This window comes from Epinephelus moara, chromosome 18, assembly GCF_006386435.1.
Source record: "Epinephelus moara isolate mb chromosome 18, YSFRI_EMoa_1.0, whole genome shotgun sequence".
Lineage (NCBI taxonomy): Eukaryota > Metazoa > Chordata > Actinopteri > Perciformes > Serranidae > Epinephelus > Epinephelus moara.
The window spans coordinates 19095977-19110247 of NC_065523.1; the positions used below are offsets into that span (position 1 = coordinate 19095977).

Below are 14271 nucleotides of genomic sequence, written 5' to 3' on the forward strand. Positions count from 1 at the left end.
TCCCAATTGATAGCAAGGTCTGACGTAATGCAGGGATGTTTTAAAATTATTTATTATAACCTTTTGGTTACGTGTCCCCCTTTCATCTTCAGAACTACTTTTTCTCCGGTAAGCTACAGGCGATTTCTCAGAGCAGGAGGCTCGTTGAGAGTAGTGACACCATCACATCAGAGCTACAGATGGTCAGCGTTTCACACAACTTCATGTCCAAAAACCTGAACTATCACTTTAAGTAGGGCTGGGCGGTATGACAACATTTTCATATCACGTTTTTTTCTTTTTTTTTCTTTTTAAAATCATATCGGTTTCACAGTATTTGACGGTATTTTGCTCGGGTTCGGCCCACTTGACATGCTGCTGTGTTGTGCTATGGCCTATTCAAGTGCTGGAATTTGTTATTTACGTGACAACGCCTGAACGCAACACAGGCTCCGCTCCATTAGTGCCGTGCTAAGTTATTAATTGTCTCGGACTCGGGTCGGCTTCAGTCAGGAAAAAGCGGCCCGGGCCGTGTTGTAGTGTGCTCACCCGTGTGTGTGTGTGTGTGTGTGTGCGCGCGCGCATGTGTCTGTGTGTGTGTGTGTGTGCATGCATCGGGGCGATACAGAGAGCAGAGGAGAAATTGTAAACGTGCGACCATGTAGAGACAGAATGTAAATAAGATAAATAACATGAGGCTATTTAGTTTGTTTAATAAAAGGACAAGGTATAGACCTGTTCTATAGGCCTGGATATGAAGCGTCCGTAGCTCCAAATAATATAACAGTAGTTTCTAAAGAGCTAAGACAAAAAAAATAAATAAATCATCGCACCGCCGCTGCTAGTTGCATATAGGGGAAACACTGCTCTTTTTGGTAAGAGTTCTTCTGGGTTATCATGTACAGTTGCTTCGCTTTCAGGACTCTCTCCAGCAGCCATTCTCGCCTCTAAACTTTTCTCTTTGCTCTCACTCTCGCCAGCTCTAGCACGCCTGTGGTGTGCAGCAGTGAAATGGGTCCCCGCTGAAACACTTTCCCGCCGCGCATGTTCCGGAAGTTGTTTGGGCTTTTCACCGGTATTGGCAGTATATGAAAAATTCATATAATGAAAATAAATACGGTTTTCAGTACGAACCGGTATACTGCGCAGAGTGTCTGAAAATGTATAGAAAGCCTTTTTATGAAATAATAAGATCATCTTTGTTTCACAAGAAACGGCCCTAAAATTGCCACTACCAAACCTACCTGACTGATTAACTTAGTTTTAGCATTTATAGAGGCAGCATATTTTCATATCTAACTGAGTGAATTACTGGGTTAATGTCAACCAAACCAGAGATGGCAATTGCTGGAACAGTGGAAAGACAATCCAAGACTGTTTTTGTGAGTTTTATTTTGTTTCCGTTGACTTTGAATGAAGTGTGCATTACAATTAAAAAAAAAAATACTGTTTATTTAAATGGAGTTTGGTGGGTTTGACGGTAGTGACAGGTAGGTTTGGAACTGTCTCTGGGGAAACAAAAAGGATCTCACTCTAACAAAAACACCTGTCTCTGTTGGGGTACTTTCGAAATGTTGTCAGACGCTTCCAATAGTAATTTGAACATGTCAGTGGCAAACACAAGCACTTCTACTGTACATAAATTGATGAGCGAACATGCCTAAGATGGTAACATTGCAGCCTGTTTAGCCGCTTTTGTCCACAGCGGTCTGGCTCAATACTCGGAAAAAAATCAGAAGTTGTTGTCCTTAGTCATTCGGGCACAAAAACATGAGAAAAACGGCTCCATGTTGAAAATGCCAAACTTACCCTTAATTTCATTATTACGTCATTATCTAATAGGCTAGTATTCATTAAAATTCCAACCATCAATACAGTCTGAAAGGTTTGATCAATCCAACACATCCTACCCTCCATTCAAGAATAAAATAAAACAAATAAACAAAATTGAGAATTACAAAAAAAATTTTAAAAAAAGGGATCATCCTTTGATGAATCCTCAGATTTCAATATATTAAAATCTGTGTACAAAAAATACTGTCAGAAAACGAAACTCAAGCACATAGTCGTGCCTTTTAACTGTTCTCAGTGGCCTGTATATGCAAAGCAGGTGCACCAGTTTATGGTTTGACACATGAGGAAGACTGCAGACGTGCTCTTGATTCAGTTGGCGTGGTTAGCTATTTTGTGTTATGCATCGTCACAGAGCTATCTCTGACAACTGTCTGAATAGTGTGTCTGTAACTATTGGTCTTCACTTCATTCAAATCCGGTTGAATGGGTAGATGTTGCCTGTCCCCAGGCATGCAGAGAATGCATGGGCTATAACATTGTTACTTTAGTCTGCATGCTCAGACTGAAGTGTCGTTTCTTCTACTTGACTTTCACTTCTTATTTTCTGGGCACTTACTGTACTGTCTGTTACCACATGCAGGTGTTTGCATTTTTGAATAAATTTTTTGTATCTGTTCCTCGTTTTCAGGTGTGATCTCGGCTGCTGCTTGATTCCCTGTCTGATCGACGACCTCAAGGATGTGACACACACCTGCCCTTTTTGCAAGGGCTACATCTACACATACAAGCGTATATGCTAACCACCGACAGCTGTATGCTACAGAGACGTGTACATGCACACACATAAAACTCACAGTTCCTCCTGCTGGTAGTGACAGGCTTTTTTCCTCCCATTTTTGCAAAGTGTCGTGTAGCCCTCTTAAATTGTAAGTGCAGTTTTCTCTCATTAGTTCACAGAATATTTACTGTATATATCTTTCAGCATAATTCTTTCATGTGTAAACATGCATTTGAAATGTACAAATCTCACTGAACTACAGAAGACGTAGGGCACAAAAAAAAACATCCACAGAGATGGATAGGCAGCTTGCACGCAGGTGCATCTGATCCGGTATGGAAACTCTGAGACAAGGCTTGTGATGTTATGCATGATAAAGGTCAAAAAATAATCTGGATAGACAGCCTCAGTAGGAGAAAGCTGTGAAAATGGTCACTTTATTTATTTGAATCATCTGTGAATCTTGCTGAGAAGCAGCGTATTGAAGACAAACATGCTGGGTTAGCTTTGTTTTGTTTTTTCTCATATTTATTTCAGATATTTTATCCATTATTTTAACAAGTTAATATTGAGAACTGTGAACATTTTTGTCCATGTATGATCATTTTGGTTCTAACAGATCTAGTTTTTCCTTTTATCATTATCCCTTTTCGAATGTGAGCAAACTAACGAACCATTCGCAGCTCGATAGACCGACGTATTTGCTTGTTTGGCGAACGCCCGAGATTGGTGTTACTTGCTATATTTATTAATCTTCAGGGCTTCAGTCAGTAGTCACAAAATGCCGAGTGATTAACAGTTACCGCCCTCTGTCCATGATGTACTTATTTTGATGATAAAGCCAAGATATGCACTTTAAGTTGGAATTCAGTCCCCCCAACCCCCCCTCTGATGCATTCATGAAAACTCAACCTCAGCTGTCATTAGTCTGAGAGATTTGGGCTTTGAGGACTTACAGTGTCAGACTTTAAACTTTAGAGTTTTACTGTTACTGATGGAGACACACTTAATGAACTCTTAGCAATCACATGTCCTCTCTCTAGTTAAGAATGTTGGCAAACAAACTACAGTGGTGGCACCATCATCATCACAACATTGTTTAGGCTGTGACCCTCCTAATGCGGCATCAGACCTTTAAGATTACCCGCATTGCTCAGATGCATGTTAGATGATAAATACTGATGTCTTTTGACTTATATTAAATAGTGACCTCCGCTAGGAAATAAGCTACAAATAAATGACTGTATCAGACATCCTGCAAAACAACATTGTGATTCCATAGAGATTACTACTAACAATGAAGGAGCATTGTATGGCCATCACAGCATGCCCGACCTGCCGTTCACCTTCACTCACTAAGTGCAGTTTGTCTGCATGAGCCACACATCCAAACGAATAATTCTCACCGGCTAGTTCCTTGACTCTATGTGCATTTGATTTTGTTTTTTCTTCTTGAGGCTAGCTAAGCTGTGCAAGAAAGTGAATTTTGAGTTGAAGGATTGCATTGAACTTTTAATACGAAGTACTGTATGCCATTGTTGTGGATAATGCTGGTCTGCATTGCTCTCTAAATGTCCGTGATATGTATAACTATGTAAGTCAAAATTTGTTTGACTGTTGTATACAGGTACTATTTTATCAATAAAAATCAGAACATGATTTTTTTTTTCACTCATTTTAATGTTATTTAGAAAAAAGTGAGTTCTGTAAGTAAATATCTGCAAACACAAAAGGAAAATGTAAGTTTCTTCAGCTGTGTCAACACACAGAAGATGAACTGCACTGACTGGAAATCATCAGAAGCCGAAAAAAAAATATCTACCAGAGCCTATTTACGAAGCTCAAAAATGAAGGACAGGGTATAAGGGTCACATCTGTGCCACATGAGCATTAAATATATTTTACGATTTTCAAAGTGCACAAGGTTTCAGTCTCTCCATCTGTGTCCACACTGGGCGTTGCAGCATTTGTAGAAAGTCGTCATCGGCTCGTCGGCTGATCTGGTCTGAATCTGCATGAAATACGCCCGAGGATGCTCGCACTTCGGACAGGTTTCTGTGAACACACGGCAAGTACAGAGTGTCAGTGTGGAATCACCACAACTCCTGGAGTTACCATACATGGTTTCTACTGTGTAAAGGAGAGGACATCATGTATGAGACAACGCAGCTGTAAAAGCTCACCTGATTAATATTCACATTCATACCAGGATCGTCTCCAAGAAAAACAAATCTGTGTGTGCGTGCAGCCTTAATGTATTCTTACGAAGCTTTGCTTGAAAACCAAAACAGCTCTGCCAACTATAACAGACCCTCGAGGAATGAGGTTTTCCTAGAAAGGTCAACGGTGTTATACAGTGCAAAGAAAAAAAAACAGACACCCCATTACTGACTTTTGGTATTTTCGTGTGCATAAAATGATCGTAAATATAAGAAATTTGATTTTTTTTTTTTTTTTAGTTTAGGTCCACAAATTTAAAGTTTAAAAATAATTTCAAAATAAAGAAACTGCACATTTGTAGCTATATAAAAATAAGTTGCAATGAACTAAAATAGGACATGCAGAGTAATGCACACCCTTTTTTGCACCAGTGTTTGGGATAGCGAGAAATATTTTGTTGTATGTTTATTTAAAAAAAAAAAGATCATTGCAACTTAGAGTTCATCTGTCTTTTAAATGTAAAACCTGATAATGGATCTCAACAAATTTTAGGGGAGTAAGATGCGTGCGAAGCGTGCAATATTCTTCGGTATCTTAATGTATTCTTACCAATACCACTCTTTAATGTATATTTATCATATGATGCACATATTCTTGTTTCTATTTATGTGAAATAGTGTGTTGTACATTGTAGTATAATCCATGTATTTTTATATTTGTAAATGTTCCATACTAGTTTCATACACTGTAATGTAACATAAGGCACATCTTTTATATTATTTTCACACTTTACATACTATAAATATTTATATTTTTATGTGTGATACATACCAGTGTTAAGCATTGGAGCATATTGCATATATTTTATTTTTAAATTTGACATATTTCATACTTTTATACTCCTTATTTTTACTTCTACAACTCTATGCTTGACATCAGAGTGATTGACCTATTACAGTGTCCCCCTGGGGATCAACAAAGCATTTCTGATTCTGAAGACAGTTTAAAGTCAGAAATATGAGATTATTATTACAGGTGTGTTTTCTTGATGGATTAATCCCGGAGTATTGATATTATCACAATCTGTTGCCCTTGACAGCGATATAGTTTGACAACACAGTAATTCTGTAACTGTAAAACACACACCTGACGTCCTCTCTGTGTAACTAAGGGATGATTATCTAATGAATTTACTCACATTTTAAAGCCTTAGTACTTCCACAGAATCTTATAGGCAGCTGATAGCAGACTCTGTGTACCCACGTGCACATACAGGTGTAATAAAGCACATAATAAAACGCGGCATTATTAACTTATGGGTTGTTCAATTTCAATATCAAACATCTATAAAACAGCAGAAGGCTGAGCTGCTCAGATGTCTACCTCAGGCTGTAATTTTAATCTCTTAAAGTGAGACACAACAGGTGAATAGGGTAAAATGTTAAAATAACAGATATCATCATGAAACTTCCCCAGTTGATTACGTACAATAGTATGAAAAAAATGTATTACAAGTTTTTACAATTTTAATGTTTAATTATGCAAATTAGACATTATATCATTAAATATGCGCTAATTTGCATATATTTTAGCATCTGATAAAGCCAGGTGCAAAATTATTTTTTCATTTTGTTTACATATAACATGAAAAAAAGGGATTTAAGGATATCTGCTTTTATTACCTAGAAAATCAAAATATACTGTCCATATAACCTTAAAAAAAAATCGATTTTCGCCATATTTTGGTGAATAAAATGTCACATAAATCAGGCTAGGAATGATTTATTAACAAATCCCTCTGTATATATCTTCAGAATATAGCTAGGTGTATAACTGGAAAGTTTGGTGTACATAGGTGCTACAGAGGCTGCGATGTTCGGCTTGGAGTATGACAAAAAGCTCATTTTGAGAAAACGGCATAGGGGAATTTAATACATTTCTATTGGAAACAATTGCTCACAAACAGAATAAATGTTCAGGCCCTTCGTAATAACAATATAGTATATTTCAAGCTCATGAAAATTGATCATTTAATAACATGACAGGCATATAAGGCCTACAAGTGTTGTAACCCAACTAATAAACATATTGGCCTACACTGCACAATGCTAACTTCTTGGTAAATTCAGGAGAAACTTACTGCCGCAAGTAGATTAAATGTATTAAAATAAACGTCTAAATGTATCATTTGAATGTTTTCTTTATAGCAGTTTGAAAGAATACATATTCAAGGAGTAAACTAGCCCAAAACCTCAAAATTGACCACTGCATGCCATGTCTCGCCTTAATAAACACAATTTACTTATTACTATTGTATTAATTAAAAAAACACACACTGTATAAATCTCAGATAAATATGAACAGCTTGTAATAATTTTAACATTTTAATTTAGGAGCACAACAGATGGTGAAAACATCAAAGTGGTTATTATTTTGCAGAGTACTTTACGTCATGTGTCAAAGTAAACATGCATAACAAGGGAAAGTTAAAGGTGTTGTTGTGGACAAGTGGGGGTGAACACCAGTACAAAAATTCTGGGTGATAATATAAACCACATGCCGTATATAACAGAGACCATGGAGGATTTCTGACATGACAGAAAACACTTGCTTCAGTTTTATCAAGGCAAAAAGACCCAGGATCACTGGCCTCTGATGCAGTGATAAACTGAAGCCTGCACACCATTAATTTTAATGTCACTTACCAGCAGTTGAGTCCACGTTTTCCCAAGCTGCAGCTCCACCCAGAACATCATCCACCTCTTTCATCTTGGGATACTTCCTGTTGTTTACCTGCAGGAACAAAAATATAGATATATATGTCAAACACAGACACGATAGCCACATCCTGTGAGCCAAGGAGCAGCATCTTTTTTTGACCAAAATACAAAATGTTAGACAGTAATACTTATTAATAATACGACTTTGAAGTGAAGTGATAACAACATAACTCACCTTTCTTGTGATGTTGTGGACATACGGACAGGTGTTACAGGCGAACCTCATACACCTCTGTCCTTCCTCGACTATTAAAACATTTCCGCAGGTTGGACAAAAAAGCAGCATGTTAGCCGGTAATAAATATTTATCTAACAACTACAAACTAAATAACAGACTGAATATGAGCGCTATATTTTACGCAGCTAGCAAAATATTCAAGTTTCCCTGCTGTACACAGTTTGGTCCATGTGAAGCAGCGGAAGTGGCTGCCGGAAGTAGGTGCTACCGTTTTTACCGCTCGTCGGGAAACGAAATATAAGGAGAGGATGTGGTTATATATTCATTTTACGACCACTCCAGAAATAGTATCCACGACGAATAATGTATAATAATATAATACACATGTTTACCCAATAAAATAATAAAGTGGGGTCTGAATTTACGTTCACGAAGCGGAACCATTTGCATTGAGCTACGGTTGCCTTCAGGTATGCGATTTTTACCGTACACAGTGTTTGTTTACTTCATGGCTCCTTTCAGCGAACAGTTTTCAGTAAAGAAATGTTTGTCAGCTGCATTAGTTGAGCCAGAGTCTCGCTAAAATGTTTTAGTATTTTTCACTCGTGTTTATTTATATCTTTATTTATTTATTTTAAGTAGTTTTGACATTTCCCACGTGACAAACCGGGCTCAATGATGGAGGAGCAGAGTCAGGACACCTGCGTCGGAGGTGTGGAGACGTCTGTAAAGGTTGAAGAGGTGGAAGAAGAGAAGCTGACAGAGATGGCAGCTTTAGACGCAGAGGAGGAAGATGAGGAGGCTCTTCCTCACTCAGAGATCCTAGATATTTTCGAGGAGGGACTGGCTCGACTGGTGCAGGATCCTTTACTCTGTGATCTGCCAATCCAGGTTGGTTTGATCTGTCTGTGATTAAAACACAGAAATATCACCATGCAGTATGCATACACACACACACACTCCTGGCTGAATACATCCTGATTCCTTTAATCTTTCTTGCAATGTCTCTAAACTTGTTTGGAGTCCCTTAGTTTCAGTTTAATTTTGCTGGTAATGCTCAAACGTGGTAAAATATAGTTCCCACTCCACATTGAATGTCTAAGACATCTCCTGCCACTACAAGGCTCTCCTTTGCCAAGAGGAGAACATAGAGAAGAGTCCCCTCAGTCAGCTGGTCCTGAGGCTCACCTCCTCTAACAGCACAAAGCCTCACACAATCCAGCCCAACCAAATTATAGCCAAAGAAAAAGAAAACAACATCAACTATTAGACATCTACCACAAAAACCCAAAACAAACTTCAATGCTATTTGGCCCTAAACAGACAGTACACAATGGCAAGCTATCGCCGCTGTGACAGATCAGAAACTGAGAAAGATACTGACTATGTGCAGACTCAGTGATCACAGCCTGGACATAGAGACAGACATAGGTAGACCTGGCTGCTGTGTCAGCTCTGTCCTCAGAGACAGGTGGAGACAGAGCAACATCTCCTGCTATAATGTAGCACACAGGAAGACACCAGGACAAAGTTCTTAACAAAAATTGCATGAAAACTCCAAGATTTTCATTCACTCTCTGACCAGACTAAATGCAGCATCTGCTTGGAGAAAATAGCATCAGCACCATAGATAGTCAGTGTGTGTCACAGCCTAAGAGACAACCAACACAACAACATATGGTTCATCTCACCACAGATCACACTCTGCCTTTTTATTTACTCCTTCACTTTTTTCTCCTTTAAAATGTATGTGTATGCATTTGTAATAATGCATTGTTTTTAATTGTTTTTGAATTTCCCTATCTTAGATTGTACTTGTGCTTTGGCAACATGTAAGAAATGTCATGCCAATAAAGCTTATTGAATTGAATTGACAAAACACAAAGTCTAAGATGACTACCCCTCATCCACCTTTTCTGCAGAGATGTGAGTTTAAATAGACGTAACTTGCAGAATAAAGATTCTAAGAATCTTTTTTTTCTTAGATGAAATTAACTCCTTTTTGATTTTTTTTTGTAATTGGTTTCATTTACAGATGCACCTGACATTATTGTTTAGTCTGTTTGTTGTTTTGTAAATGGATAAATCATATAGTCTATCAAACATGTTAAATAAATTCACAGAGCCCAGGGTGACAATGATTAGTTCCTTATCAAAATGACTGGCAGTTAGCTCTCTGTCTAACAACCAATCAAATGCTTGAATAAGTGTATTAGTGTGATTAAGTGTGATATATAAAGATTATTTACAGCAGGTCAACTTTTTCATTTAGTCCACGGCTGAGGGTCATATTCTGTGACAAATTGTGTTTAAGCCGACTACTTAGAAAGGTTAGCGTTCAGGGTAAAATGCAGACCAGCACCTCAGCTGCTCTGCACTCACTTTTATGTGATCAAATTTGTATTTTTCCAGTACTGGAGGTTAGACTTAGTATAACAGCAAATCATCTGTAATACTGGACATGGATCATTTTAACTGAAGTACAGAAAGATGGCGCACTTGTTTATGCAAGTATGTTATGACATTCACTCTCTGACAAGGGCCCTCATTTGTCCTTCCAGTCCTCAAAAACTTGGTCATGAACATTATCAATAAATCATCTTTATCTTTAGGTGACTCTGGAGGAGGTGAATTCTCAGATTGCATTGGAGTACGGCCAGGCGATGACTGTGAGGGTTTTAAAGGCAGATGGCGAGATAATGCGTAAGTGTTGAGATGGTTTGTTGTTTCATGTTGAAGCATATTATCATAGCATGTTGTATTCATAATCATTTATTTTATAAATATAGCCATTGTGGTGGTGCAAAATGCCACCGTGCTTGACCTGAAGAAAGCCATTCGCAGATTCATGGAGCTGAAACAACAGCGTGAAGGCGGAGTGAAACATGTCAGCTGGTAAACAAACAAACACACTCATCAAACACTAGAAAATAAAAGGGATTTAGGATTCTTATGTGAATGTTTGCTTCCTTTCTTTCACAGGAGATATGTTTGGAGAACTTATCAGTTGGTGTTTCAGGGGGAAAAGCTCGAGGACGACAAGATGAGGATTAAAGAGTAAGTGTGGGAAATAATCACCTCGTTTACCTGTGGTGATGATGTTATCATCAGCGCCGTTTGACTTTATTTCCTCGTCCTCTCTGTATTTCTCCAGCTACGGGATCAGGAACAGAGATGAAGTGACGTTCATGAAGAGACTCAGGAAAAAGTGAAATATCACAGTAAAAAAAACCCACCGGTTCCTGCAGTGGTGCTACCTGCCTGGCGGACTTGAAATTATTTTCAGTATTCATGATTGAAAGACTATTTCAAGTGTTTTGGCAGTCTTGTGACATTGCTGTGGACATTACAAGCTGAGCTGCTTCTCCAGGAGGCTGCGTGTAAATATGATATCTGGAGCTTTTTTACTGCCAGTGCGCAGTGATTTTGTACGGCTGTGTTTAAACATTAAACTATATTACGGTATTTTGTTTTTATTTCTGTTGTGTGTGTTTGTGTTTTGCTTGCATCTCAACAAGAGCATCCTGACACATTTTCCAGAGAGGGCAGTTGTAACCTGAGAATTTGAATATTCCCTGGTATGACTGAACAATACCTGCCCTTGTTGACTTAGTTTGAATGTTACCTGGACAGGAGACGCTGAGAACGACTGAGGATATACGGTAACACACACTCTCTTTATATAATTTTATTTTTAATACAGTTGAAACAAGACTTCGTTCGGTTAGTTGGGATGATTAAGTAATGTTTTTAACTTCTTATAGTGTAGTAGTGAGCACGGTGCAGTTACAGCTGGAAATTTTTTTTATGTGTTGCTTTGAAAACGAAAGTCTAAGTTATTGTATTGGCACTTTTGCTCACTCAAACCAGAAGTTGTTTTATAAGGTTTTTGTCAACTGTCTATTAGTACATAGATAGTAAGTTTTCTAACCAGCCACCTTAAAATGCCATTGAGGAGTCTTTTAAGTATGAATTCAACCTAAGACTTGATATAAAATGCACTAAAGGTACAGTGGACAGTGTGTGAGCACTTTTTTGTTTCATTTATAGATTTAGGCCATTTTTATTTTTGTATTATGCAAATAGTTACGCCCAGCCCGTGTGGGCTTACCAGACAACATAAAATAAAACAAGCCGGGACCAGAGTCCAACATACTTACTGTCTTAGAATATTGAGAAAAAAGAAAATGGAAATATAAATTTGTTCTTCATGGCAGACAATTTGGAGATACACTACCACACTGTCGACCACCCACTCACTGTTTTTGTTATTCCTCCTCAGCCATAAATGGATAAATGACAGGCATCACGACAAAGATTCTTTTTATTACATACTTTTAGTCTGCCTTTTTTTAATTGTGAAATGTGTCCATGTTCCATATTACAGATAAGAGAGAAATATGCAAACAGAACCTGGGAATTGATTTGCCTATGTAGATTTAACAATGTTTTCATTTGAGATTAACCCAACGCTGTCTGCAGAGTTATATATTATACCTCCACTGTACAGTATTGTGTTAATTTCATGTTGAACAAATTATGCTAAAGAAGCCTGCTAAGTCTCATAATATGATAATGCACCCATTTTTGAATGTTATCACTTCATTAAATGGGCATTAATAGTGGTTTTAGCAGGGTCCTGCTACATCGACTACTAAGTTAAGAACGCTGTTATGAGCCCATAAGGTGCCAAGCGGCAACCTCTGGGGCTGAAAAATGAAGCCAACATGGAAGTGCTAAAACTGCAGTTCCTAAAATGGCCACTTGAGGCTGGTGCCAGAAGCCAGTCAATCCACTTAGACCCCCATGTTAAAATGCCCAGCTTTACAGCAAGAATAAACATGTTTACAGCCTGGTACAAGACAGTTTTGATCTCTATACCTAATGTCAGCATTCATGTCAACTGTACAGGGGGTGAATCTTTATATAACTCATTTGTTTATGTTTTATTAAGGCCCAAAGTCATGCATAATTAAGGATGGGCCGCTTTGAGTGACAGGCTGTCTGCTGGTAGTTTCCTTGGCCTCTTCGTCAGATCCAGCCCTCGCTCCTGTGCTACCCTTTTGCCCAAATATGGTCACTTCTGGCTCCAAAAAACTAAATGATTATGGCTGAATTGCCGAATTCAAGTCTTTAAAACAGGAGTCCACAAACCAATGGGTGACGTCACGGTAGCTACAATCATTATTTTTAGTCTTTGTTAAGTGGGAGGTCTAGGTACCGACATTGTGTGGTTGGGTTTAGAAAAATCACTTAAAATATCTATGCTTTTTACTAATGAAATGTTACATGATATCCGTTATATAGGTAAAATAAGTCAACGTTGACTTTTGGTTTCACACAGGACATGAACCTTAATCTCCTGGGTGAAAGTCCTGTGTTTGTTTGACCCATCCACTACCATGTACAACTCCCTCCAGAGGTGGACTTTCTCACTCTTTCTCACTCTATACCAACATTACATCACCTGACTTCCTACGTCAACGCATAAGATCATTTATACTCCCTTTTTGCGCGAAAATAGATACATCCATTTAAAATGTAACTGTGACTACCCTTATGCTCCCTCTATGTTGGCATGGATACATCCACCAGGGGGCTGCACAACTTTTACCTCACCACTGTTCAACTCTATTTCCTGTCCAATTTCTTCAAAGCTGTTCCATAGTTACTGTTTGTGTTTGTGCCCGAGCAAAGTAACATCACACAGATTTTTTGACCAACTCACATAACTGCTCTACAAAAAATTCTGCCATTTTTAAAAAGTCTTCATCATGTCCTGTGGTCGTGTCTCGCTTGAATTATTGGCTACACTGCCCCCACAATTTCCAGTGGTACTGCACCGTTTCATCAGTATCCTTAAGCTCTCAAATGAGGTACACAAATATAGACGAGTCAGCATGACATGAACGCAGAGTATGGACGTGTCTGCATACGTATCGAACCTTAACAATGCCTTAAGGATAAACACGGCCATTAATAGGCTGATAATGGCCTTCTGAACCGACTAGCTGGAGTAGCAGGACCCTTTTAACCCTGTCTATGAGACTGGTAACCACTAATAATGCCTATATAATTGGCACATTCAGACGTAACTGCATCAGTACTGAACATTTTGCACCCTAAACATGTATAAACATACAGTAACCCAATTATCAGACCTATAATCTAACAGCAATCCACTCATTCCCTGTGTCTCTTCAGCATCCATCATGACTTCCCAAGACAGCAAGCTGGAGATGATAGCTACAGAGCTGAAATCTCTTTCAATCAAGAGACGAGAACTTCTAGAAAGGAAAAAAATGAACTCCATTTTTCAGGAATTGAGGAATCGGATTGAATTCAAACAAACAGGTGAAGTATGAACGAAAGTCTCAAGAATGAGACAGATGTTTGCAACATGAAAATGAAGTGGCTATCTCAAGTCTTTTGCATATTTTTGTTTTGTTTTTTTGCCTCCGCTGTTTCACATATATGAGTATGTAATTATTCTGCCAGAGGGCGCAGCGGCATATGATCATGAGATTGACAGCATTGATGCTGACCTGAAACACCTAACAGAAAAGAAGCAAAAGCTCCAAGAACATCAAGACAACATCCTC

General features: G+C 38.3%; 3 protein-coding genes across 5 annotated transcripts in view; 2 read left to right on the top strand and 1 right to left on the bottom strand.

The window, feature by feature from the left end:
- cdip1 (cell death-inducing p53 target 1) overlaps positions 1 to 4210 on the top strand; it is a 10890-nt gene extending 6680 nt beyond the window's left edge. For all 3 annotated transcript variants that reach the window (XM_050069165.1, XM_050069167.1, XM_050069166.1), the window contains one exon: positions 2462 to 4210. In XM_050069165.1, the coding sequence (XP_049925122.1) occupies positions 2462 to 2573 (112 nt within the window). In that variant the 3' untranslated portion in view covers positions 2574 to 4210. The remainder of the gene's footprint in view (positions 1 to 2461) is intronic.
- polr3k (polymerase (RNA) III (DNA directed) polypeptide K) lies at positions 2720 to 7934 on the bottom strand. Its single transcript, XM_050069169.1, has 3 exons — positions 7667 to 7934; positions 7417 to 7504; positions 2720 to 4606 (listed from the first exon to the last, which is right to left on the bottom strand). Exons 1-3 carry the CDS (start codon positions 7775 to 7777, stop codon positions 4479 to 4481), a joined length of 327 nt encoding a protein of 108 aa, XP_049925126.1. The 5' UTR covers positions 7778 to 7934; the 3' UTR covers positions 2720 to 4478.
- Positions 7935 to 8121: 187 nt separating this feature from the next.
- On the top strand, positions 8122 to 11134 carry snrnp25 (small nuclear ribonucleoprotein 25). Its single transcript, XM_050069047.1, has 5 exons — positions 8122 to 8560; positions 10282 to 10372; positions 10459 to 10564; positions 10652 to 10726; positions 10824 to 11134. Exons 1-5 carry the CDS (start codon positions 8345 to 8347, stop codon positions 10879 to 10881), a joined length of 546 nt encoding a protein of 181 aa, XP_049925004.1. The 5' UTR covers positions 8122 to 8344; the 3' UTR covers positions 10882 to 11134.
- Positions 11135 to 14271: the final 3137 nt, after the last annotated feature.

Coding starts and splice junctions, on each gene's coding strand:
- polr3k (XM_050069169.1), bottom strand. CDS start 7,777: ATGCTGCTTTTTTGTCCAACCTGCGGAAATGTTTTAATAGTCGAGGAA. Junction 7,505..7,666: donor TCCACAACATCACAAGAAAG/GTGAGTTATGTT, acceptor TTGTTCCTGCAG/GTAAACAACAGGAAGTATCC. Junction 4,607..7,416: donor AAACGTGGACTCAACTGCTG/GTAAGTGACATT, acceptor GTGTGTTCACAG/AAACCTGTCCGAAGTGCGAG.
- snrnp25 (XM_050069047.1), top strand. CDS start 8,345: ATGATGGAGGAGCAGAGTCAGGACACCTGCGTCGGAGGTGTGGAGACG. Junction 8,561..10,281: donor TCTGTGATCTGCCAATCCAG/GTTGGTTTGATC, acceptor CTTTATCTTTAG/GTGACTCTGGAGGAGGTGAA. Junction 10,373..10,458: donor GGCAGATGGCGAGATAATGC/GTAAGTGTTGAG, acceptor TTATAAATATAG/CCATTGTGGTGGTGCAAAAT.